Source organism: Fringilla coelebs (assembly GCF_963513975.1).
Source record: "Fringilla coelebs genome assembly, chromosome: 7".
Taxonomy (NCBI): domain Eukaryota; kingdom Metazoa; phylum Chordata; class Aves; order Passeriformes; family Fringillidae; genus Fringilla; species Fringilla coelebs.
The window spans coordinates 1,051,729-1,077,794 of NC_140035.1; the positions used below are offsets into that span (position 1 = coordinate 1,051,729).

General features: G+C 50.0%; 1 protein-coding gene across 1 annotated transcript in view; it reads right to left on the minus strand.

The window, feature by feature from the left end:
- GALNT13 (polypeptide N-acetylgalactosaminyltransferase 13) overlaps positions 1-24,765 on the minus strand; it is a gene marked incomplete at its 3' end in the record, with an annotated part of 32,719 nt that extends 7,954 nt beyond the window's left edge. The window contains 12 exon segments of the mRNA XM_084209125.1: positions 290-424; positions 2,138-2,236; positions 4,347-4,486; positions 6,469-6,649; positions 11,418-11,535; positions 16,041-16,096; positions 16,098-16,212; positions 17,717-17,924; positions 18,848-19,014; positions 22,995-23,163; positions 23,734-23,972; positions 24,683-24,765. Of these exon segments, the coding sequence (XP_084065251.1) occupies positions 290-424; positions 2,138-2,236; positions 4,347-4,486; positions 6,469-6,649; positions 11,418-11,535; positions 16,041-16,096; positions 16,098-16,212; positions 17,717-17,924; positions 18,848-19,014; positions 22,995-23,163; positions 23,734-23,875 (1,530 nt within the window). The 5' untranslated portion in view covers positions 23,876-23,972; positions 24,683-24,765.
- Between the last annotated feature and the right edge of the window lie 1,301 nt (positions 24,766-26,066).

Below are 26,066 nucleotides of genomic sequence, written 5' to 3' on the forward strand. Positions count from 1 at the left end.
TTGGGCGAATCCCAGGAGGATTTCCACAAGAGCTGGCTTGGAACTGGAACCTCTGTGTGTGTGGACAGCAGCAGGAATTTGCCCATGGAAAGGGGGCTCAGGGATTGGAACTGCCCAGGGAGGTTTGCAGTGCCCATCCCTGGAGGTGTCCCAGGAATTCTGGAGGTGGCACTCGGGGCTCTGGGCTGGTGACAAGGTGGGCACAGCTGGGACTCCATGGGCTGGGAGGGCTTTTCCAACCTCAGAGATGCTGGGATTGTCCCAGAACCACCCCCCGGGCCCAGGATACCTCAGCATCATACTCCCAGAGCTGGTTGCCCCTCAGGTGGTGGCACTTGAGCATGAGGACGGGGCCGTTGAGCCGCGACACGTCCAGGCACAGGTCGTCCGTGCGGATCTCCTTGTCCGCCGTGTAGGAGAACACCTGGAACACAGAGGGGCTGGGAAGGGCTGGGAAGGGCTGGGAACACCAACCCAGCCCTGGGAGGGACCCCGGCCTGCAGAGATGGAGCCTTGCCTTGGAGAAATCCATGGGAACTCAGGGGAAGGGAAAGGTTTTCCATTAGGGAAATCCATGGGAATTCAGGGGAAGGGAAAGGTTTTCCATTGGGGAAATCCACGGGAATTCAGGGGAAGGGAAAGGTTTTCTATTGGGGAAATCCATGGGAATTCAGGGGAAGGGAAAGGTTCTCCACTGGAGGAATCCACAGGAATTCGGGGGAAGGGTAAGGTTCTCCACTGGAGGAATCCACGGGAATTCAGGGGAAGGGAAAGGTTCTCCACATGAGGAATCCAAGGGAATTCAGGGGAAGGGAAAGGTTTTCCATTGGGGAAATTCAGGGGAATTCAGGGGAAGGGAAAGGTTTTCCATTGGGGAAATCCAGGGGAACTCAGGGGAAGGGAAAGGTTCTCCACTGGAAGAATCCACGGGAATTCAGAGGAAGGGAAAGGTTCTCCACTGGAGGAATCCACGGGAATTCAGGGGAAGGGAAAGGTTCTCCACTGGAGGAATCCACGGGAATTCAGGGGAAGGGAAAGGTTCTCCCCTGGAGGAATCCACAGGAATTCAGGGGAAGGGAAAGGTTCTCCACTGGAAGAATCCACGGGAATTCAGGGGAAGGGAAAGGTTTTCCACTGGAGGAATCCACGGGAATTCAGGGGAAGGGAAAGGTTCTCCACTGGAGGAATCCATGGGAATTCAGGGGAAGGGAAAGGTTTTCCCAGCCAAAAAGCAGCGAAATGAGGCCGAGCTCCAGTGAGGATGGAGGAAGTGACAGGAGGAGATGGCAGGAGCTGGGATGAACCTCCAGGATAAATCAGGGATGGGAACACGGAGCATCCCAGCCTTTCCCAGCAGGAATGTGGCCAGGAGCAGGTGTCTGGAACACCAGAGCTAGCAGGGAATTATGACCGTGCCAGGCTGGCACCACCCCTGGAAAATTCTATACATAAATTCTAATTAATTAAAATAGAGTTAATTTAAAATATGCTTAAAAGTCCCTTAATTATAATTTACATCCCAAACCCCATCTGGAGCAGCCATGCTAATTTGAAAATCCGCTGGAATATGCAAATTTTGTTCTAATTAACCTAGAGTAGTTGGTCACAAGACCAAGAATTCCATCCACTTTTCTCCTCCCTTTCCAGCTCCTCCAAATGAAACTCCCCGGGCCCCCACTACTGGAATTCCACTAAAGAACTTCCATGAACATCCTGGATATTTATTTTCCTACACACATTCAGAACAGATGGATCCAGCCACATTTATGGAGATTCCTGCCCATTTCATTTTCACAAAAAATAAATTCAAATTCATGATCACACTTCCTAAAGTCCGTGTCTGGAATGTTAAATTTATTATTAAATGATGGCAGGATTCTATTCAATATATTCACTGGGACACCTGCCATGGATGTGCACCAATATTTCCCCAAAATCTGGAGCTGAAAAAAAAAAAAAAAAAAAAGGCTGAGTCCTCTTAAAATCCTTCAGCTCAAAACCAAAAGTATTTTGGAATTTTCATTGATTATTTTGGTGCTACTTTCACACAAAGTCTAAAATAGAATTGAAAGAGATATTTAAAATATTCCAAAGGAATTCTTGGACAAATAAGCCACTTTTCCCTGGTTTTATTTACCTGGTTCCCTCCCATGCCATGGCAGTTGAAAAATCCCACTTTTTCGTTCTCCTTGCGGCCCATGTTGTCCAAGCACTGGTTGGTTTCAACATTCCTGATCTGCAGAAAGGAAAGAGGTGAAATATTCCTTAAAATATTTCCTGGACCTGCCAGATCTGTGCAGAAAACTGCAATTTGTGAACAGGTCACATTCCCAAATAGTCAGGGAATGGTCTGGGTTGGAAGTGGCCCCAAAGCTCATCCATGGCCAGGGACACCTCTCACTGTTCCATGTCAAGCCAAGAGGGAATTCAGGATGATTATCCCAAATCTGTCAAAATCTCCATTCTTTTTCTCCCTGTTTGTCCCAGAAAACAACAAAATATCCACTTGGGAAATGCACTTTGAGGCCTGGAGCTGCTCCCCTTTGATTTACACCATTTTTCCTCAGATTTGAGCCCAGGAGGAGCCATCCAGGGCAGGACATGGATCATTTATGGGCTAATGATGCTGCTCCAGCTTGGATGGATCAAATCCTGCCCAAATCTCCCCTAAAAGGCAGAAAAATGTCCAGAAAATGCACTTCCAATGCCTTAAAAATCCCCCATTTCTCTGCTGCTCCCTGGGCTTTAAGGCTGCAATTCCCTTTTCCTGCTCCACTGGAAGAGGCAAGCAGGGCTTTAATTCCCAGCTCCTGCCTGAGCTGCTGTTTCCATGGGAACTGAGGCCACACTGCACAGATCAGGTGTTTTAATCACTTCTTTCTGCCTTTCTCATCCCATTTTCCAGCCTGACAACGTGGCACAATCCCACTTTATTTGACATTCCCTAGACAAGTCCTTTCCTTGCTGGAAACCCCCATTTCCCTTTATTTTGGCAGGATTAAACCTGGAATCCTCCAGTGCCTTTTATTCCTGACTACAATGGCAAATTTCAGAGGGAAATCACTTCCCTGGATGTCAAAAAAAAGCCATTTGCTCCTCAGAGTGTTATTCCAGGATTGTTATTCCATCATCAAATCCTTTGATTGTTATTCCATCATCTCAAATCAACCCATTCCAGAGCTTTTAGAAGGCAGCATAGGAACAACTCAATATAGTATTTTTAACTGTGAATTTGTTGAATTTCAAAGAAATCCCAGTTCCTGGTGGTCCCAGAATGTTGTGATTACCAGGAATGTCCTTGACCCTCAGCTCCAGGCTGGAAAACACTCAGTGAACAAACACTTCTTAAAAAAAAAAAAAAAAAAAAGCCATTTCTAAGCAATTAATGATGATGGAAGGTTCCCCTCAAGGGCTGCATATTCATTGTGTCAAAATATTAATCCCAAACTTCACTTTTCCAATCTCCTGCTCCACTTGGGAGACAAATCTGCCTGGTGAACATTTGGAATAGACACTTGATTTAATGGGAGATTTTTAAGGAGAGGGAATATGTTTGGAACAGCAACTTCTTCTTGAAAAGGACTTAAAAATACAGGAATAGAGAGAAATAAGAAATCAAAAGGAATAAGAGACAAGGAGGGAACTCCAGGCCCTGAGTCTTGGCTCCAAAGCCACCTCACCCCCTTGGGAACGGACCCACTGGCTCTGGACACCTCCTGGTTCCCTGCACTTACTGGTTTCTTTACCTACTGCTCTGTGGTACTTACTGGTTTCCTGCACTTGCTGGTTTTTGGTACCTACTGGTATTCCTTACTAACAGGTTTCCAGTTCTTACTGGTTTCCTGTGCTACTGGTTTTACCTTTACTGGTTTCCTGCATTGCTGATTTCTTTTACTTACTGGTTTCCAGTACTACTGGTTTGCTGTAGTTACTGGTTTCCTTTCCTTACCAGTTTCCTGTACTCACTGGTTTGCTGCACTTCTTGGTGTCCTGGATTTACTGGTTTTCTTTACTTGTTGGTTTGTTGTAGTTACTGTTTACCTGTAAGGTTGCTTTCCTTTGCTTACTGGTTTCCAGTTCTTACTGGTTTCCTTTATTTCTTGGTTTTCCTGCTTTCCTAGACTGTTGTGAGTTACTGCTTTCCTTCCCTTACTGGTTTCCAGTTCTTGCTTTACTTACTGGTTCGTACTACTGGTTTCTTTCACAGATTGATTTCCTTTCATTCCTGATTTCCTCTGCCCTGGTTTTCCTGCAATGCCTGGTTTCTTTTCTTTCCTGGTTTCCTTTCTTTCCTGCCCCCTGGATGGCTGCCCTCCCTGCCCTCCCATTCCCAGCCCCTCCTGTACCTCTCCCAGGGAGTAGTAGCGCCGTGGGATCTGCGAGTCGGGGTACACGTTCTCCAGGTACCAGGAGAAGGGTTTGCAGCCCAGCCTCTCCCGCAGGGCCTTCCTGACAGAAACGTCTCCATAATCCACCTTCACCACCCCTGCAACGGGAGAGAACAGCCCATCAAACATTTGGGGAAAATCCTGGAGCCACCCAGCTCCACTGCAGGGCTTTCCTGATGGAAACACCTCCATAATCCACCTTCACCACCCCTGCAACGGGAGAGAACAGCCCATCAAACATTTGGGGAAAATGCCAGAGCTCCACTGCAGGGCTTTCCTGATGGAAACATCTCCATAATCCACCTTCACCACCCCTGCAACGGGGAGAGAACAGCCCATCAAACATTTGGGGAAAATCCCAACTCCCCTGCAGAGCTTTCCTGATGGAAACATCTCTGTAATCACCCTCACCACCCCTGCAATGGTGACACAAGAGCCCATCAAACATTTGGGGAAAATCCTGGAGCTGCCCCAGGTCCCCTGCAGGGCTTTCCTGATGGAAGTATCTCCATAATCCACCTTCACCACCCCTGCAATGGCGAGAGAACAGCCCATCAAACATTTGGGGAAAATGCCAGAGCACCCCAGCTCCACTGCAGGGCTTTCCTGATGGAAACATCTCCATAATCCACCTTCACCACCCCTGCAACGGGAGAGAACAGCCCATCAAACATTTGGGGAAAATCCCACAGCTGCCCCAGCCCTAAGAGAGGGGCTTCCTTTAATCCCATTTGAAGCATATCCAGGATTTCTGAAGCTCTCCTCATGAGCTGCAGGCCTTGAGCCAGGCTCTTCCCAAGGAAAACTCCAATTCCTTGTTCATGCAGGGTTACACTAAATCCAAAAGGGGAGTTTTCCTCACTGCTTTGGGATTTTTTTCCCTGGTTTTCTTAAATCCAGCTTGGCTTTACTAAAAACTCGGGCTCCTGACTCATCTCAGCACAAATAAAGATTTTCCTGTTACCCACACAAAAACAGGAGAAGGCCCCAATTAAAAATATGCTCAAAATCCCAAAAATTATAGCTGAGCTCTCCTCCAGCAGAATTCTGTTTTCCCAGGGAACCAGATCTCTCCAGACTTTTAATCTGGGATGTAATTATGAGGTGTGCCCCTAATTATGCTGAGAAGTCTTCTTCCCACTGGGAGCAGCCCCTGGCTCCTCCCTCCTGGGATCTCAGCTCAGGAATGGGATGAATCAGCTCCCAGAGGAGCTGGGGGATGAGGCTGCGCCAGACAACAGAGCCCTCATTACCAACAGGCAAGTTCCTTTGTTCTCCCAGAGAATTATCCAGAGATACCCACTTTCCTCATTAATAGGAAGGGAAAAGGATCAAAAAAAGCAGATTAAAAATACTTAGGAATACTTTTTATATTTAGGAATGCCCTATTTTTTTTTTTTAATCTATTATTTCCTACTTCTTTTAATGGAGAAATTTCCATGAAAATCTTCATTTTATTTCCCCTTTCTCCTCCATTTGCTTCTCAATGCTGGGGAACAACCACATTAAATTCTATCTATTAATTAATACAGATATTAATAAATAACTTGGGAACAGATCAGGGGCTGGGAAGGGGCCAGGGAAGGGAACGGAGCTGGGAAGGGGCTGGAGAATCCCTGAGGGAGCTGGGAAGGGGCTGGAGAATCCCTGAGGGAGCTGGGAAGGGGCTGGAGAATCCCTGAGGGAGCTGGGAAGGGGCTCAGCCTGGAGCAAAGGAGGATCCCCAGGGATCTTTTCCCTCTCTGGAATTCCCTGCCAGGAGGGCACAGCCGGGGGGTCGGGCTGTGCTCCAGGGAACAGGGACAGGAGCAGAGGGAACGGCCCCAGGCTGGCCCAGGGCAGCTCAGGGTGGATTTTGGGACAATTCCTTCAGGAAAAGGTGCTCAGGTGGAGTCCCCATCCCTGCAGGGATTTCAAGCCCTGTGGATGTGGCGCTGGGGACAGGGCAGTGCTGGGGATGGTTGGACCCAAAGACCTCAGAGACCTTTTCCAACCCAAACAACCCCACGCCGCCTGCCATTGCCAGCTCCCCTTTTTCAGGAACATTCCAGCCCAGGAGCTGACCCCAAAGCAGCCTTACCTGGGGAGATGATGTAGAAGAAGTCCTTGAACTCGTCCATCCAGACCTCGGCCAGCCTGCGGTTGTTCTTGTTGATGACGTGGCCGGTGCCCCCCGGGAAGGTGTAGGGGGTGGCCTTGCGGAACACGTGTCCCACGTGGGAGCAGGTGACGATCTCCAGGGAGCCCCCGCACTGCCAGATCTGCAACGGGAACGGGGCCGGCCTGCAGGACACTGCCAGAACCCAGGGCATCCCTCGGGCTGCCCCGCAGGGCTCCAGACCCTGGCAGGGCTCAGAGCCCTTGGCACCAGGTCACAAACACCTGAGCCTTTGATTTTAGCCCCTGGAAACAATTCCCAGCTCTGTGTGAGGAGTTACAGCCACAAGGGTTTGAGTAGAGTGATAGTGAATTTGTCACAGGTGAAAAAGTGGAATTTTGGGGATTTGGGATGGGGGTTCAGGAGGCAAGAGGGAGGAATCTGTCCTGTCCTTCTCCTCCTTGTGCCCATCTCCTGCTGGGATGGTGGCACTGCTGGATTGGTTTAGGGCACAGACAGACTGTCTGACACAGGGGATAGGGATTGGGGAATTATTGTCAATAAAGCACAGGTAGCTCTGAGTATAAAAAGCCAACAGCACCCCGAGGGCAGGGCCTGTGCCACAGCCCGACCTGCTGGACAGAGCTCAGCAGGGCAGGGAAAGAATGGAACAGACAAGGGAAAATAAACAGCCTTGGGAAGCAGAGCCGAGGAACCTCGACTCCTTCTTTGGTCAGGGGCTGGAAAAAAGACTTTTAATGCCTTGGGGCCATTTCAAGCAGCCAGAGGAAACCAGCCCCAAACACAGCAGGGCAGGATGTGCTGGCAGCTGTGCCCCCCATGCCCCCAGCCATCCAACTCAGCGGGGATTTCAGGGGAAAATTCAGGGATTTGGCCCTGGCTGGCAACACTCATGTGCTGGTGAAATCCCAAAAATTCCATCATAAATGAAGAAGACAATGTGGGGAACTCTTCCCAGATGGAAATGTTCCCTTTTTAAGAGCCAAAATCCATGCTTGGGATAATCTAAAACATGCTGGAATTTAGAACTTTGGGGTTAAATCAAGTAACAAATTTTGCTGCTGGATCACTAGGGAGTGAGAAATGCTGGGAATCCTGGAATTATTTAGCTTGGAAAAGACTTCCAACATCATTGAGTCCAATGTTAACCACGTCCACCACTGATCCTTGTCCTCATTCCACAGCTTTTAAATCGTTAGGGATGGGACTCCACCTCTGTCCTGGACTTTAACTCCCTCCTAAGGAGCCAGAAGGATCAAAATAATTTAATTATTTATTTTAATTAATTCAAATATTTTATTCATCTTAATTATTTCAATTATTTTAGTTCCGTTTTTTATTTCAATTATTTATTTCAAATAATTCGATTTTAAAATTTCAATTATTTATTTAAAATATTTTAATTATTTCAACTTTTCACTTCAATTATTTTATTACAATTCTTTTACTTCCAGGCTCCTCCTGGTGTTAAATCTCTGAGGTTTTGGGGAGTTTTAAACAGGAGCTCTGGTGGAATCTTGGAATTAAAGCTCCTTGACACAGACCTGAGTTCCCATGGCAACCAAGGCAGATTTAGTTAATTAGGGCTCCCTCCATTTCCAGAATTCCATGAGAATGAGGAGGGATGGGATCTGTGGGATCAGCACTGAAACATCCCTGTGTTAACTGCTCAGGGACTCAGGGGCAACTTCAGGATCAGGGGTGCCGAGGAATTCCAGAGGGAACACGGAGAAATCCCAAATATTCACCAGGGATGTGCCCATGGAGCAACCTGGAGCATGGAATAACCCCAAATAACTCCAGGGAATAACCCCAAATAACTCCAGGGAATAACCCCAAATATCTCCAGGAAATAACCCCAACTTACTCTAGCGAATAACCCCAAATGATTCAATGGAATAACCCCAAATATCTCCAGGGAATAACCCCAAATAACTCCAGGGAATAACCCCAAATATCTCCAGGGAATAACCCCAAATAACTCCAGGGAATAACCCCAAAAAGCTCCAGGGAATAACCCCAAATATCTCCAGGGAATAACCCCAAATAACTCCAGGGAATAACCCCAAATAACTCCAGGGAATAACCCCAAATAACTCCAGGGAATAACCCCAAATTACTCCAGGGAATAACCCCAAATGATTCAATGGAATAACTCCAAATGATTCAATGGAATAACTCCAAATGATTCAATGGAATAACCCCAAATATCTCCAGGGAATAACCCCAAATAACCCCAAATATTCCCCTAGCATGTGCTCATGGAGCAACCTGGGAGCATGGAATAGCCCCAAATAACTCCAGGGAATAACCCCAAATATCTCCAGGAAATAACCCCAAATAAACTCCAGGGATCTATTCCCAGAGCAACCTGGGAATGTGGAATAAACTCCAAATATACACCAAGAATGTATTCATGGAGAAATCTGGGCATAACCCCAATATACACCAGGGAATAAATCCCCAATATTCACCATGGATGTGCTCCTGGAGCAATCTGGGAATTACTGGACATGCCAGGAAGGAGCACACACAATCTGAGGCACCCTCCATCCCAAATCCCAGCATTCCCCTGCTGGTTTCCCATTCCAGCTGGCAGGGAATTCCTCCCACACCACCATTTTAAAAAACCTCTGCTCCTGGACACGTTTCCAGCCCATTTTTGGCTCTCCTTGGAGCAATGTGCTCCCTGTGCCAGCTGGGATGGGATATGGGGGAACCTGCACCCTTCTTCTTAGGAAAAGAAATTGTTCAACATTTTTTAAAAAATCCCAAACAAACCAACCTTTTGGGACACTCCCTGGGAATGTGACTGCTTCCCAAAAGTTCCCATCCTGGCTAAGAATTGCGGGGTCTCAGGGATCTGCTCCCCTCACAGACTGTGGGGGGCATTCACCCCTCGCTGTGGTGACCCCAGGGAGTCAGGGAATTCTGGAATGGTTTGGGTGGGAAGGGCATTAAATCCCATCCCATCCCATCCAGGGACACTCCCACAGTCCCAGGGTGCCCCAGCCTGGCCTGGGACACTCCAGGGATCTGATCCAGGGGCAGCCACAGCTGCTCTGGCAATCCCAGCCCAGCCAGGAATTCCCAGTTCCCAATCTCCCATCCATTCCTGCCCTCTGGCACTGGGAGCCAATAGAAAAAAAAAATCAGTAATTCCATAAATAAAAATAAAGTTTATGATTAAATCAGGCTTTCCTTGACTAAAGCAAACCCTTGGAGCTGTAAGAGACTCCTGCCAGGAACTGTCATTATTTTTCCCTAATTAAAAGACATTCCTAAAAGGAATCATTAAAGACCTATCAGCAACAAGAAGCAGCTAAAAGAAAAAACATGGATTTTCCCAAAATAATCACATTATACCCCATGGATGCTCCTCCTGGAAATGCCCCTGAGAGCAAAAAAGCTGGAAATCCTTTTAATTATTCTTTGGGATAATGTTGGAGCTGGATGCAGATGAGACATGATCCAGGGAAAGCAAAGGCACTGGATAACACTGATGAGGATTCAGGAATTCACAAAATATGGGAGGACAGGCTGGGTTTATTATATTTTTGGGGATTTATTTTTATTATTCTGAAGCAGTCCCAAATCTCCTCCCACCCTTTGGTGCTACAGTCCTGGGTGTAAGAACAGCCCCAGGAACACCCCTGAGCCTCACTGCAATCCCAGCCCCACAGCAGGAATTGCTCCCAGAGCGTTCCTGACAGGAGATATTCCCAAACCCCCCTGGGCAGGGCAGCTCTGGAGCTGGAGGAACCTCCCTGACTCCTCAGCTCTCCTGGCTCCCAACTTCCCAAGGATTTGAACCCTTTGATGTCCCTGATGAAGTCCCACAGAATATCCCTGGATTTTCAGTTGGTTTTCCTTCCAGAGGCTCTGATTAATCCCAATAAACAGCACCAGGGGATTCCCTGGCCTTCCCATGGCAGTATCTGCATTTATTCCTCTCCCTGACCCCAGGAATTCCCTGGTTTAGGGTGGAAAGGCACATTTGGAATGCTTTAAAGTGCCTGGCACTCCCTGCTCCAGGGATCTCCTGCAGAACATGGAAAACCACAGGAAAAATTCCTGCACAGGGGCCTTGGCACACCCCAGGAGGAATTTCAGGATTTAAAACAACAAAAAATGTGGGAATCTCCTCCTTGGGAGCATCCAGGCTCAGGAGGGGAACTGACCCCTTTGCTTTTCCTGCAAAGGGAGCAATAAAGCTCAGAGGAACAGCCTGGAAAAGCTTTCAAATTCCCAGCTGGAAAAATCTGCTCCCTAAAAAACTTCAAAGGAAAAGGGGGGAAAGGACACTGCCAGGATGGGCTGTGGGCACCAGGGGGATCCTGGGGGTTATTCCCATCACTGAATCCAGAAACTGGGACACATCCAGGGAGTTCAAAGCCATTCCCACCATCCCTTCCAACCATGCCTCAGTTTCCCCCTTTTCTGTCCCAAGGGCAGTGACTGGATGCATTCCCTGAGCTGTGGCTCACCCCTACCCCAGCAGGAACATCAGCATTTTCTGCAGGATATGAGTTTCCCTGGCACAGACCCAGAATCCCAGCTGGAACTTGCAAGTCCATGATGTCACCGTTCCCAAAACATCTTAAAAAGTATTTTTAATTTTATTTTTTTTAACGTAAATTCATATCAAATTCTCACTGGGCACCTCGTTTCTTCCACGAAGGAATGACTAAAATATATGGAATTCTGGAGGGATAAAACCCTCAACACCAAAATATTCCATGCAGCAAAAAAATCCCAAAACACCCAACGAGGTTCCCCCGAATTTCAAAAATTCCATTTAACTCATGACTTGCAGGCCAGCTAAAGCAGGAGCTCCCTGAAGGAATGACAGCACAAAAGGGGGATATTTTTAGGGGGGGGAAAAGAAAAGGAAGGAAAACAGGAATTACCCTAAAGGACATTTCAAGATTCTCGCCACCCCAGATATCCATTCCTGCATCGTAAGTTCCTATCTCTTCAAAGTAGTTCCTGTCAATAGAAAACAGGCCACCAGCCATAGTTGGGGTCCTGGGTGGGAAACAAACAGGAAAAAACAAAGGAAAACAGAAAAGAAAAGAAAAAAAAAAAAAGGGGAGAAAGAAAAGAGAAAAGAAAAAAGAAAAAAGACCTTTTAAAGGACACTCTGGAATTTACAGCACATTTCACCACACAGGAATTCTATGGAAAACAACCAGAAAAGGAGAATTTTAACTGGATTTTCCCTGCTCTTCCCCAAAATCCATGGATCTCAGGCCCAGCCACACCCCAAGGAAAAATTAAGACAATTTCAACTGGATTTCTCTGCTCTTCCCCTAAATCCAGAGCTGGGCCCAGCCTCACTCCCATTTCCATGGATTATTTCAGGGGAATTGTGAGGGTAAATTGGGTGGGATTTGGGCCTCCTGGGCGAGCAGCAGCTCAAATCCAATCGGGGATGGATTTGGGAGGAGTTTCATGGCTGGGTTTTGCCTCAGAGGGAGCCCAAAACAGCATCCAAGGAGCAGGAAAATCTCAGCTAAGAGGATTAGGAATCCGCACAAACAGGCAATGCCAGGGGATGGCTGAATTTCCCTGGAAATGGAAATGCCACAGGAATGCCCAGCCCAGCTGCTGGGAGGGAAGAACTCAATCCCAATCCCAGCTTTCCTCTGAGATGTGCCAGCACAGCCAAAGGGCTCTGGGGGCTCAGCCCATCCCAGCCCCTCTGCTGAGCTCCCAGCAGCCCTAAACCTGTGGGATTTGGGGGAGTGACCCTTGGGAGGAGGCTCTGGAGCTGCTGCAGGGCTGGAGCCCCTCTGGAGCCAGGCTGGGAGAGCTGGGAATGCTCCCCTGGAGAAGGGAAGGCTCCAGGCAGAGCTCAGAGCCCCTGGCAGGGCCTGGAGGGGCTCCAGGAGAGCTGCAGAGGGACTGGGGACAAGGGACAGAGGGACAGGAGCCAGGGAATGGCTCCCAGTGCCAGAGGGCAGGGATGGGTGGGAGATTGGGAACTGGGAATTCCTGGCTGGGCTGGGATTGCCAGAGCAGCTGGGGCTGCCCCTGGATCCCTGCAGTGCCCAAGGCCAGGCTGGAACACCCTGGGACAGTGGGAGGTGTCCCTGGATGAAATGGGATGGGATTTAAGGCCCTTCCCAACCCAAACATTCTCATTGCTCCTTCCTCCTTCCCCTGGGTGGAGACACTTCTTGATTGATACAAAATTCCCCATTTTTTCCAAGGCCGAGCCTTAAGCAAGTTTTGAAGGATGAAACTGAACGGGACACCCAGACCTGGATTCTTGCTAAGGACCCAAATGTCCTTTGCTTTCTGAAACCAAACACTTCCCAAATGCCTCCCTCACAAACCTGGGAGTGCTGAGTTTCACTCTGGAAATTCACTAACTCGTGCCCTGATCCCTCCTGGGGAATGCAGCAGGCAGGACTGTTCCCTGGGATGTGAATTTAATGGGACACAACCAGACCTGCAGAGCTCTCCTTGGAAAATCCCCTCCACAAGAACCCCTCCACCAAAATATCGGGAAGATCAAAGGCCTTAGAGTGGTTTTTAAACTGCAAAAATAAATTTTTTCCTCAGTTCTGCATCTTTTCCCTGTGGAATCACCTGACAGCTCCTGGAAACTGCTGTGATTGACTCAGGATTCCCACTCCTGCACAGACAACACGGGAGCAATCCCAGGTTTGCTGCCTCCCAGCCAAGCCACAGCCCATGCCAGGATTTCATGATGGGAGAGGAAGAGGAGAGGCAAAAGGAGCCCTGGAGCTCCCCATGGCATCACCTCATCCTGCTTTTCCCAGGGAATCCCATCCCATGGCATCACCTCATCCTGCTTTTCCAGGGAATCCCATCCCATGGCATCACCTCATCCTGCTTTTCCCAGGGAATCCCATCCCATCCCATGGCATCACCTCATCCTGCTTTTCCAGGGAATCCCATCCCATGGCATCACCTCATCCTGCTCTTCCAGGGAATCCCATCCCATGGCATCACCTCATCCTGCTTTTCCAGGGAATCCCATCCCATGGCATCACCTCATCCTGCTTTTCCCAGGGAATCCCATCCCATGGCATCACCTCATCCTGCTTTTCCCGGGAATCCCATCCCAGGCAGGGCTCCAGCAGCACAAAATCCCACTAAACCAGACCACTGTGGGCATCTCTGGGGATAAAAGATTGGCACCAGGATCAACATCAATCCCTGCTGTTCATCACCCAGGCAGGGTTCATTAACTGCAATCAACTCCAAGTCTAATTATTCATAACCAAGATATTAATATAATATCAAGATAATAAGTAATATAATATCCAGAGTTCCAGGAGCATTTGGAAAATGTTCCCAGGCTCAGGGGGGGATTTTTGGGATGTCTTGCAGGGGTTGGATTGATGGTCCTTGTGGGTGCCTTCCAGCCCAGGAAACTCCATGATCCCAACACATTCCTGATATTTCATCTTGTCCTTTTTTCTATTTTTTGATCTTGCCTTTTTCCTAGGATTTGATCCCATATTTTTCCCTCTCAATCCCTAATTTATACAAACCATTTCCTGGACCACAGTCCATATTTTTAGTATTTCTAATTCCAGCCTGGAGTGCCTTCAGCTTCGAAAACTGAGGGAAAAGCATGGAAATTTCCACAAAAGTGGGCTGTGCCATGCCTGGAAATGCCCATGATTTTGGGATTCTCTGACACCAAAGACTGAAATTCTTGGACTAAAACCTGAGGTTTTGGACTTAATCCCACTTGAAGCACCAAGTCTTCACTCTCAGCTCTTTGTGACAACTGTGGCACAGGTGACATTTGTCCCTCTGCCCCCTCTGCTTCCCAACTCCCATTTTATCCAGAGAATCCCTCAAAATTCCAGCCAAAAACTGATGGGAGAAAGAAAGGAATCCAACAAACTCCCTATATTTTGCTTTATCAGTTTTAAAGAGTCAATTCAGTGTCTGAGCTGGGACTAATTTTGAGCCCAGCTCCAATTCAAGGTAAGGAAATAAAGATGGATGGATGGAGCTCAGCAAGGCCCTGCAGCTCGTTAGGATAATTCATTTTCCCAATTTCCATGCACACCTGAGCTTTAATCAAGAGCTGCTGGCCTGGAAAGGAAATTCTGGATCAGGAGGAAAACAATTCCCTTGGCTCTGACAGCCAGGGCCTGCTTGCTTTTCCTGGGAATAAACCCCAAACCCTGGGAATAAACCCCAAATCTGCCCTTCCCCGATTCCAGCCTTGCCAGGACAATCAGGGACAGAAATGGGAATTTTGAAAGCAATTTTGGAAGGTTTTTCCTGCCCTGCCATCCCTCCCTTGCCTGGACTGATCCCTGAGCTGTCCTTCCCTCCACCTGCAGGCTTGGAATTCTTGCCCCTTCCCAGATTTAAATCCATTCCATCCGCTCAGGAACTCTTTTTTAGTCTCTTTTGGAATTTTGCAGGAAGCCCTAGCAGCTGTTGGAGCTGAGCACACATCCCATGGCCAGGAATTTATTCCATTTGTTCCCTTTTCAGCTCCATTTGCAATTTTGGAAGAGGTTTTGTTCCACTCTGTGATTCCACAAATTAAATGGAGGAGGTCAGGACATGCTCTCGGATCATTTTTCCCTCAGGGTGCTCTGTTATCAATCCCATTTTCCAAGCAATAAACCAGGAATTTAAGTGCAAATCACTGAGGTTCAATGCTCAAAAATGCTCAGAAATCCTTTGGAGTATCTGCCCTAAATTCTGAAAAAATGGGAATAAAAATCCATTTGCAAATTAACAGAGGGAGCTGAACAGGCAGAAATTTTGGAATTCCTGAATATTTGGAAGAGGATGGGATGGGGTTAAGCACAAATCACTGAGGTTCAAAACTCAAAATGTTCAGAAATCCTTCGGAATATCTGCCTTAAATCCCAAAAAAAAAAAGGAATAAAAATCCATTAACAGCAAATTAACAGAGGGAGATCGACAGGCAGAAATCTTTGGAATTCCTGAATATTTCGAAGAGGATGGGATGGGGTTAAGCACAAATCACTGAGGTTCAAAGCTCAAAAATGCTCAGAAATCCTTTGGAATATCAGCCTTAAATTAGAAAAAAAATGGGAATAAAAATCTGTTTGCAGCAAATTAACAGAGGGAGCTGAACAGGCAGGAATCTTTGGAATTCCTGAACACTGGAGGTGAACAGGCAGGAATCTTTGGAATTCCTGAAGGGATCAGCTTAAGTGCAAATCACTGAGGTTCAAAGCTCAAAAATGCTCAGAAATCCCTGGGAATATCAGTCTTAAATTCTGAAAAAAAGGGGACTAAAAATCTGTTTGCAGCAAATTAACAGAGGGAGCTGAACAGGCAGGAATCTTTGGAATCCCTGAACACTGGAGCTGAACAGGCAGGAATCTTTGGAATTGCTGAAGATTTGGAATCTTTTGGCATTCCCTGGGAAGGGGACGGGATGGGGCTGACCCAAGGCCGCAGCAGCAGCAGCGAGGACACGCCAGGCTCTCCCTGCGGTTCCGCCCGGGATCCCGCAGTGGGATTTTGGGATCTGGGGGGATTTTGGGACTGACCTGACGGGCAGGGTCCTGTCCCCCTTCCTGCGCTCCATCTCCCGCTGGGGCACGGGGGTACCAGCGGAAATTCAGCTTCCAGTTGAAGCCCCCGTAGGTCATGTCCGAGCCCGCCATGTACTCGAAGGTGTCGTCGCTGATCACGTCGATGATGGGACACACCACGGTTTTCCTGGGGAAAAATGGGAATTTGGGGGTCAGGGGGGTGTTTGGGCACGGTGGGAGGAGCAGGGGAGGGAGGGAAGGGGGAGAGGGGGAAAGAGGGGGGAATAAAATGAGGGAGAAGGGGAAAAGAGGGAGGGAAGATGGGGAAGAAAGCAGGAAAAAGAGAAGGAAAAAGGTGGGAAAGGGGGAGGGTTGGGAGGAAAAGAGGGGGGTAAAGGGGGGAGAAAAGAAGGAAAAGAAGGGGGAAAAGCGGGGGGGAAGGGGGGAATGAGGGAAAAGGGGAAAAGAGGGAGGAAAAAGAGAAGGAAAATGGTGGGAAAGGGGGAGGATTGGGAGTAAAAGAGGGGGGAAAGGGGGGAGAAAAGAAGGAAAATGGGGGGAAGGGGGGAGAAAAAGGGGGGAATAAAATGAGGGAGAAGGGAAAAAGAACGAGGGAAGATGGGGAAGAAGGGAGGAAAAAGAAGGAAAAAGGTGCGAAAAGGAGAGGAATGGGAGTAAAAGAGGGGGAACGGGGGGAGAAAAAGGGGAGAATAAAATGAGGGAGAAGGGGAAAACAAGGAAAAAAGGTGGAAAAATAGGAGGGGAAAAAGATAAGGAAAAGGTGGGAAAGGGGGACAAATGGGAGGAAAAGAGGGGGAAAGGGGTAGAAAAGAAGGAAAAGAGGGGGAAAAGGGGGGAGAAAAAGGGGGGGGAATAAAATGAGGGAGAAGGGGAAAAGAGGGGAAAAAAGGAGGGGAAAAAGAGAAGGAAAAGGTGGAAAAGGTGGAGGAATGGGAGGAAAAGAGGGGGGAAGAAAAGAAGAAAAAGGGGAAGAAAAAGGGGGGAATAAACTGAGGGAGAAGGGGAAAAGAGGGGGAAGAAGGAGGGAGAAGAAAGGGGGAAATAGGAGGGGAAAAAGAGGGAAAGGGAAAGAAGAGGGGGAAAGGAGAGGGAAAATAGAGTAAAAGTGGGGGAAGAGGGAGAAAAGGGGGGGAAGGGAGGAAAAGGAAGAAAAAGGGAGAAGGGGGAAAGGGAGGAAAGAGGAGGAAGAGGGGAAAGAAGGCAAACGGAGGAAAGGGGAAAAAGGAAAAGGAGAATAATGCAGAAAATCAGAGGGAAGAGGGAAATGGAGGGAAAGAAGGAAGAGGAAAAAGGGAGGAAGGCAGGGGAAGAAGAAAAAAAGGAGGGAAAAGGTGAGGAAAAATGGGGAAAAGGAAATAAAAAAGATGGGAAAAGGGGTGAAAAAAGGGGAAACAAGAAAAGAGAAGGAATAAAAAGGGTGCAAATTTCCATGAGTTCAAGGGGGCAGAGAGAGAAGTTGTTCCTGGTAAAAAACAGGGAGAAACTTTCCTTTTAATGGAAGAGATCCAGACCTTGGGAAAGCTGCTCCCACGTTTATTTTGATACAAACAGCAGCGGATTCAAGAACTATTCAATGTTATCTTCATTCCAGCTCAGTGAATCCTTTAATTCCCACTGCTCAGGGAAAGGCCTGGAGCAGATCCCCGCCTCTGGAGCTGGGAATTGCTCACCTGTCCTCCTTGATCCTGGCCAGCAGGGGCTCCAGCCAGCCCAGGGTGCACTCGCAGTGGGCATCCAGGAAGGTGATCACCTGGCCCTTGGCAGCCGCCGCCCCTCGCAGCCGCGCCCGGATCAGCCCCGACCTCTGCTCCATCCGCAGGATCCTCACGGGCACCTCCAGCTTCCTCACGTAGTTCTCCAGGGAGGCCTTCAAAAACTCTGCCCAAATTGGGCGGGACAGAAGGAAAATGGGATTTTTAGGGAGGTTTTATTCCAAGGTGGTCACAGAACCTCCCTGCTTGGAGCATCTCCTGGGGGTGGGCTTTAAGGTCCCTTGCAAGCCAAAGCAGTCCCTGATTCCAGGATAATATCTTGGGAATTTTCCTTGGAATGAACCAGCAACCACAAAACAAAGACACTTTGGGCAATCTGCTGCTGGTTCAGTTAAAAAAAAAAAAGGATTTTTTTGATGGATTTCCCCATTGGAGCTCTCTGCATGCTTTTAGGAAAAATGGGAATTTCTTGGCTCAAATCCTCCTCCACCTTCTGGCACAGGGAATCATTAAGCCACTTAATGAGCAGGGAAATTAAGGGAGTAATTAGGGTTCAATTAATGCTCCATGGGGCAGAACTGAAGGATGGAGTGGCTGCAGGGTTGAGTCTGCCATTGGGCTGCTCCAGGATCCTTTCTCATTCCATTGATTCCATTTAAGGAACTTGATGGGATTCCTTCTTCAGGGAGTCCCAGTTTCACAGGCAGAGTTTGCTTTTTAAAGTCTGGGGTCAAAACAGAAATGAAAAGGCAAAAAAAAAAAAAGTGAAGAATGAAGGAAATGAAGCACCGAGAGGAGCAATAAAGGCAGACTTGGAATGAGATGGTCCCTTCCAACCCAGACCATTCTGGAATTCCATGGAAATGATTTAGTGGGGATATTCAGGAAATGGAATGAGGAGGGTAGAGAGACAGGAAGGAAAGGATTGACCTTTCCAGGAATGTCAAATTTACTGAGCTGGATCTGATCCAGGGCCTGAAGGGGCTCCAGGAGAGCTGCAGAGGGATGAGCCGGCTGGGAACCACCCTGCCAGCCCTGCCTGGGCTGCAGGAGGAGGGGATGGAAGGTGGGACGAGGTGGGACGCCCACCTCTCTCGCTGGCATCGTCCACCAGGAGGATCTCGGCCAGCAGGCGCGGCGGGGAGCGCTCCAGCACGCTGTGGATGGTCCTGAGCAGCGTGCTCCAGGCCTCGTTGTGGAACACGATCACCACGCTGGTGTTGGGCAGCTCCTCCGGGTACACCTTGCTCTTGCACCTGCCCAGCCAACAGGGACAGGGGCTCAGGCCACGGGAGGGACAGCCCGGGGCAGAGCCGTGCCTTCCTGGCATGGAAAAGGGGCTTGGGAGGCACTGCTGCCCCTCCCAGGGATGGGGCAGGAATTAGGGAGGCAAAATCCCAGAGACTGGAATCCCAGTGGCTCTGAGGCAGGATGGAAAAGGGGCCTGGAAGCAGCCATGGCTCTGCTCCAGGGGGGAGCTTCCACATCCAGGTGGTTCAAAATGATAGGAATAAATTAAGGAGGCAAAGTGGAGAGCCAGAGACTGGAATTCCAAACGCTCTTAGGCTGAGGCAGGACGGAAAAGGGGCTCGGAAGCCCCTTCCAGGCACTGCTCCAAGAGAGAGGTACCACATCCAGGTGGTTCAAAATGATAGGAATGAATTAAAGGGGCAAAGTGGAGAGCCAGAGATTGGAATTCCAGTGGCTCTGAGGCAGGATGGAAAAGGGGCCTGGAAGCAGCCATGGCTCTGCTCCAGGGGGACCCTGCCACATTTCAAGCTGATGGGATGAATTAAGGAACGAACTGGGGAGCCAGAGACTGGAATTCCAGCTGCTCTGAACATGACACAGGCTGGAGAAGGGGCTGAGCTGATCCCACTCTCCCATTCCTGACATTCCAAGCAAGGACTGGGCTCAACCCCAGGATCTGATTCCAGCCCTGAGCTGTTTAATCAGGAATTCCCAGGTGGATTTGGCTCCAGGGAGGTCTGGAGCACATGAGGAATGGTCTGGGATGAGCTGCCAAGGAAAGGCAGAGCTGACCCAGGACTGATCCACCAGGAATGTTTAAATCCTGCCTGCTTTCCCAAAGTTCTCACTCAAGGACCAAACCCTGCCAGCTGAACCAAGCACCATTCCATTATTTCAGGTATTTCTGGGAAAACCAGGAATGTGGGGCACCTGCACATCCTTTAAAAATGGGAAAGTGCCATGGACTTTTCCAAGTTAATCCATGCACACCAAAGCCTTCAAATCCCATTTCCAGAGGTCTGTGGGAAATGTGGGATCCCAGATTTCCTGCAGATTCTCTGGGAGAAGATACCACGGGAAGGAGGTGAGGGCCCTTCCAAGGGTGAAAAATCACCCTTAGAAAAAAAAAAAATCCCTGCAAAATAACCCTGAGTTTATCTGGGCTTTTATCCAAACTGCTCCAGCATTTCCTGCAATTCCAAGCCCCTCAAACCCAGGAATAAAGGACATAAAAAATCCCCTTTGGAACAATTTTCCTTAAATAAAATCTGTTTTCTCCTCCATCCAGGGATGTCTTGGGGGCCCCTCCTAGGCTGCCAGGGAGGAAAATCTGTTTTCCATGATTTTCACACTAATTAAGGAGCTGACAGCTCCTCTTTTCCAATTATATCTCCCATGCAAACGGCTGCTGCAAAGGCAGCTGCAGCCCACGTGGAAAACATGGCAGGGAGGACAAGGACTGTGCTTCTGGAAGGGAAATTTTCACATGTCCTCGGAATAAAGGAGAACTGCAACAATCCCAGGGTGTCCACGCCCATGAGAAACATTCCAGTGCTCAGGGATATTCCATGGAGTGATGGGAACTGCCATCACTCATCCATGGAACCAGAGAATCCAGGATGGGCTGGGATGGAAGGGACTGGAATCACATCCCAGCCCTGCCATGGCAGGGACACATCCCTCTGTCCCACGTGCTCCAGCTGGCCTTGGGCACTGCCAGGGATCCAGGGGCAGCCACAGCTGCTCTGGGAATGTGTGCCAGCACCTTCCCAACCTCTAAAGAAGGAATTTTTTATCCACCAAGACTTAGAACTGGAAAAACACCAAATCCAACAGGTCCTGGTGAAGAACAAATGCATCAGGGGCGGCTATCCCAAAATAAACCAGTTTTCCCTCCCCTGAGGGCTGAACTTCAGGAATACCAAATTTTGGTCTCAGCTCAAAATCCAATCAGGAATTCCTGCCCTATAACACGGATCTGAGGGAAAGATTTTCCCAGTTAAAGGGAGTTTTCCCACAAATCCATTGCCACCCCTGCACTGCTCCTTCCCAAGCCCTTCCCCCCACCCAGGATCACATCCAAATGTTTTTTTCTTTGGAGAATCCTCACAAAACTTCAGCCCCATATTTAACCCTGGCAGCTGTTCCAAAAATCCCAATGTTTCTGCTCAGCCCTGGATGTTCCCAAGCACTGGAACACACCCAGGAGCCAATTCCAGCTGCAATCTCCAGGAGAAAATCCAATTAGGATGCTCCAGCAATCCATGGAATGGCACTTGCAGCCTCACTCATCCAGAAAAGATTGAGGATGGATTTCTTCCCTCGCTAGAGAAAATCCTTGGGAATGAAATGAGGCATTTCCCTGGTGAGTTAAGCTGGGATTAAGGTCTATCAATAGCTCCTAATTAGAGCTGGCTCTGATTAAAATCTCCAGCTTGGCCATTTCCAACAGGACCCTGGAAATCCAGGGACATCCCCTGACAGAAAACCCAGGATGGAACGGGAATGAAATGAAACTCTGTGTGTGAGATCCCATGGATCAGCTGGAATTAAACCATCAGTCCCAGGGCAGGGGTGCAATGGGAGCCAGTCCTGCTTGGATACAGCAATGGGATCAGGAATTTCTGGGGCCCTGATGAGGAATCCCATTCCCACAGAATCCCACTGACCCTGGAGCCAGGCTGGGAGAGCTGGGGGTGCCCACCTGGAGAAGGGGAGGAAGCAGGAAAACCTCAGAGCCCCTGGCAAGGCCTGAAGGGGCTCCAGGAGAGCTGCAGAGGGACTGGGGACAAGGGACAGAGGGACAGGAGCCAGGGAATGGCTCCCAGTGCCAGAGGGCAGGGATGGGTGGGAGATTGGGAACTGGGAATTGCTGGCTGGGCTGGGATTGCCAGAGCAGCTGTGGCTGCCCCTGGATCCCTGGCAGTGCCCAAGGCCAGGCTGGAGCAGCCTGGGATGGTGGGAGGTGTCCCTGCCATGGCAGGGCTGGGAGAGATGGGATTTCAGCCCCCAGCCCATCCCAGTCCCCTCATTCCCAGGATGGGATTTCAGCCCCCAGCCCATCCCAGTCCCCTCATTCCCAGGATGGGATTTCAGCCCCCAGCCCATCCCAGTCCCCTCATTCCCAGGATGGGATTTCAGCCCCCAGCCCATCCCAGTCCCCTCATTCCCAGGATGGGATTTCAGCCCCCAGCCCATCCCAGTCCCCTCACTCCCAGGATGGGATTTCAGCTCCCAGCCCATCCCAGCCCATTCCACCCCAGGATGAGATTCCAGCCCCCATCCCACCCCAGGATGGAATTTCAGCACCCAGCCACCCATTCCCAGGATGGGGTCCCAGTCCCGTTCCCCCCCAGGATAGGGTCCCAGCCCCGTTCCCCCCCAGGATGGGGTCCCAGCCCCGTTCCCAGCCCAGGATGGGGTCCCAGCCCCATTCCCCCCCAGGATGGGGTCCCAGCCCCCAAGCCCATTCCCAGGATGGGGTCCCAGCCCTGTTCCCAGCCCAGGATGGGGTCCCAGCCCCGTTCCCAGCCCAGGATGGGGTCCCAGCCCCTGTTCCCCCCCAGGATGGGGTCCCAGCCCCGTTCCCAGCCCAGGATGGGGTCCCAGCCCCTGTTCCCCCCCAGGATGGGGTCCCAGCCCCTGTTCCCCCCCAGGATGGGGTCCCAGCCCCTGTTCCCCCCCAGGATGGGGTCCCAGCCCCGTTCCCCCCCAGGATGGGGTCCCAGCCCCGTTCCCCCCCAGGATGGGGTCCCAGCCCCGTTCCCCCCCAGGATGGGGTCCCAGCCCCGTTCTCCCCCAGGATGGGGTCCCAGGCCCTGTTCCCCCCCAGGATGGGGTCCCAGCCCCGTTCCCCCCCAGGATGGGGTCCCAGCCCCGTTCCCCCCCAGGATGGGGTCCCAGCCCCGTTCCCCCCCAGGATGGCGTCCCAGCCCCTGTTCCCCCCCAGGATGGGGTCCCAGTCCCATCCCCCCCAGGCTCTCACCCGTCCAGCCGCACGTCGGGCAGGCTGCGGTTCAGCGCGATGCGGTCGCTGGCCAGCAGGTTGAACTGGTTGATTTTGAACAGCTCCTTCATCTTCTCCTGCTCCTCCTTGGGGATGAGCACAGCCCTGCCCATCTCCCCCGGGCCCTCCTGGTTCCGGGAAATAACGGCTGGAAAACCCAACAGCAGAAGGTGTGTTGAGCACTTGGGAATTGGATTTATCCTCAGGGAAGCTGCTGGTTTTCCACAAGGAATGCTGGAAATCCAACCCCCATTCTCCCTGCTCCTCTGGGAGCCTTCAGCCCTCTCTGCATCCAAGAACACCCAGTTTCATTCCAAGACGATCGAACCCCCTGGATTTGCTCCCTTCCACTATCCCAGGCTGCTCCAAGCCCCATCCAACCTGGCCTGGGACACTTCCATGGATCCAGGGGCAGCCTCAGCTTCTCTGGGCACCTTCACAAAGAGGCTGGAATGTCCCAGGCCAGATTGGACAAGGCTTGGAGCAGCCTGGGCTAGTGGGAGGTGTCCCACACCATGGAATGGGATTTAAGGTCCGTTTTAACCCCAACCACCCCACGAAACACCAACACAAACTCAGACAACACCAAAGCAACGCTAAATCCTGCAGCTCCTGGGATTCCCTCCGCTGGGAAAAGCCATTTTGAGACACCCAGAGGAGGCCAAACACTCCCAAACCCCGACTGGATGAGCTGGGAGGGGCCGGGAGCAGCACTCACCGCGCAGGGCGGGCAGCAGGGAGCGCTCCTTGCTGTCGTCACACTTGTTGCACTCGCTGAAGTAGAGCAGCAGGAACACGTCCAGCAGCACCCAGAGCAGCGAGGTGGCCAGCACCACCCGGCAGTAGCCAAACCTCCTCATGGCTCCTGGCAGCGCCTCCGCAGCCCAGCAAGCGCGGGAGCGCAGCGGGGTCACAGTGCCGCGGCACAGCGCCGCGCAGGCAGGGAGCAGCGGCCCGCTGCGGGCAGAGGAAAAGCAGCAGGAGATTCTCATGGATCCATGGACAGTCCTCCTTTAACTGACCATTGTTTGACACTGAAATGTGCATTTTCCTCAAATAATGATTCTAGATTTCTCAACACTGAATTTTTATCCTGCCAAAATATTTCGGACTCCACCTCGTGAGCACCAAAGATTCCTTGGAAAAGGCAGCAGAGTCACTGAGCCAGGGTGTGGGCTCCTGCCTGAATGAGGGAGTTTGGAAAACAAAGCTAAAGGTAAGGCCTCCATACCCAGGTCCCCAAAGGGTAGAGCCAGGCTGGGAGAGCTGGGAATGTTCCCCTGGAGAGGGGAAGGCTCCAGGCAGAGCTCAGAGCCCCTGGCAGGGCCTGGAGGGGCTCCAGGAGAGCTGCAGAGGGACTGGGGACAAGGGACAGAGGGACAGGAGCCAGGGAATGGCTCCCAGTGCCAGAGGGCAGGGATGGGTGGGAGATTGGGAACTGGGAATTCCTGGCTGGGCTGGGATTGCCAGAGCAGCTGTGGCTGCCCCTGGATCCCTGGCAGTGCCCAAGGCCAGGCTGGAGCAGCCTGGGACAGTGGGAGGGGTCCCTGGGTGGATGGGATTTGATTTAAGGTCTCTCCCATCCAAACCATTCCAGAATGCCATGCTCTCCCCCCCTGTGGCTGCAATCAGTAATTAGAGCTCTGTAATTAATGACCCCCACTCACCATCACTGCCTGCATTCTGTGCCCAGACTCCGTGTCCTGCTCCAGCCATGCTCCCACAGAATTCCCTCAGCACTGAACCACTGGATAATTCTCCAAGTGCCTGGAATAGAAAAAGAGAAGAAAATCCCATCACTTTTCCATATTTCCAAAAACATAAAGAAATTTCTTGTAATTAAAAATCCCTTCTCAGTTTTATGCATATTTTAACTTCCTTGTCCTCCCCACCTCAGCTCCTCATTCCCAAGTGGGATCTCTCCATTTTCCATCCATTTTAATTCTTTTTCATCTGAGCCAAAGGGATGGAAGAGTTGGAATGATTTAAATAAATTAAATAAATGATTTATTTAATTATTCTTGCAGCATTTCTGCATCAACTCCTCATTAATAACAATTTCCATCTGTCCTAAATATCAACCAATGGCTCTTCCAGCTGAGAGATTCCTAGGACACTGATTTAAAATTCCAGGAATTGCTTTTCCAGGGTAACACAATCCATTTCCACAGTGGTCATGGGGAACAGTTTCATTATTGGAAAAATATGAGGAAGAAAAAACCAAATTTCCCAGCAAAACTGTGGATGCTCCATCCTGGGCAGTGCCCAAGGCTGGAAGGGCCTGGAGCAATCTGGGACAGGGGAAGGATTCCCTACCCATGGAATGAGATAAGGTCACTTCAAGGTCAGTTCTACCCCAAAACATCCCAGGATTCTGTGATTCCATAAAAGGCCCTCCTCCAAACCTCCAAAAGGAAGAATGTTCCCCAAAATAAGATTTATTTTAACTGAAATTCAACCTAACAAGGTTTGCAGGAAGAGGAGGAAGGGAAAAATCCAGAGGTTCTGAACTGCCTCTTCCTTGAGTAAACCAAATTTTACCCCATTATCCTGCAGCAAGGCCAAGGGAAATTCCTGCCCCAAACCTGCAGGGCTGGGAGCAGGAAAAGCAGGATTTGGGGTAGGAAACAGGAGGCAAACTGAGGAACCTGCCAGCATTTCCTAGGACTGACCCCACACAATGCTGGGGGGGAATTATGGAGGCTGCAAATCCAAGTGAATGACAGTTCCAGACTCCAATCCTTGATTTGCCTTTTCCCTGGATTAAAAATCTCAATTTTCTGTGGATATAAACCAATTGTTCAGGATTTTCTCCTGTAACCCCCCCAGCCCCTGGCTATCCCCACAGCCAGGCCATGCCCAGAATGACCAATATTGAATTTTTTGAGGCTCAGAGACACAGAATTCATCACTGCTCCCTGAAAACCTCTTCATTCCCCTTCCCAATATCCCTGCAAGGTAAAATAAACATGGATACAGCAAAGTCCCAATTCTTCAGCTGTATTTTTCCACCAGTGCTGGGAATTTAATTCTTTAGTGAAACTTGGGGTA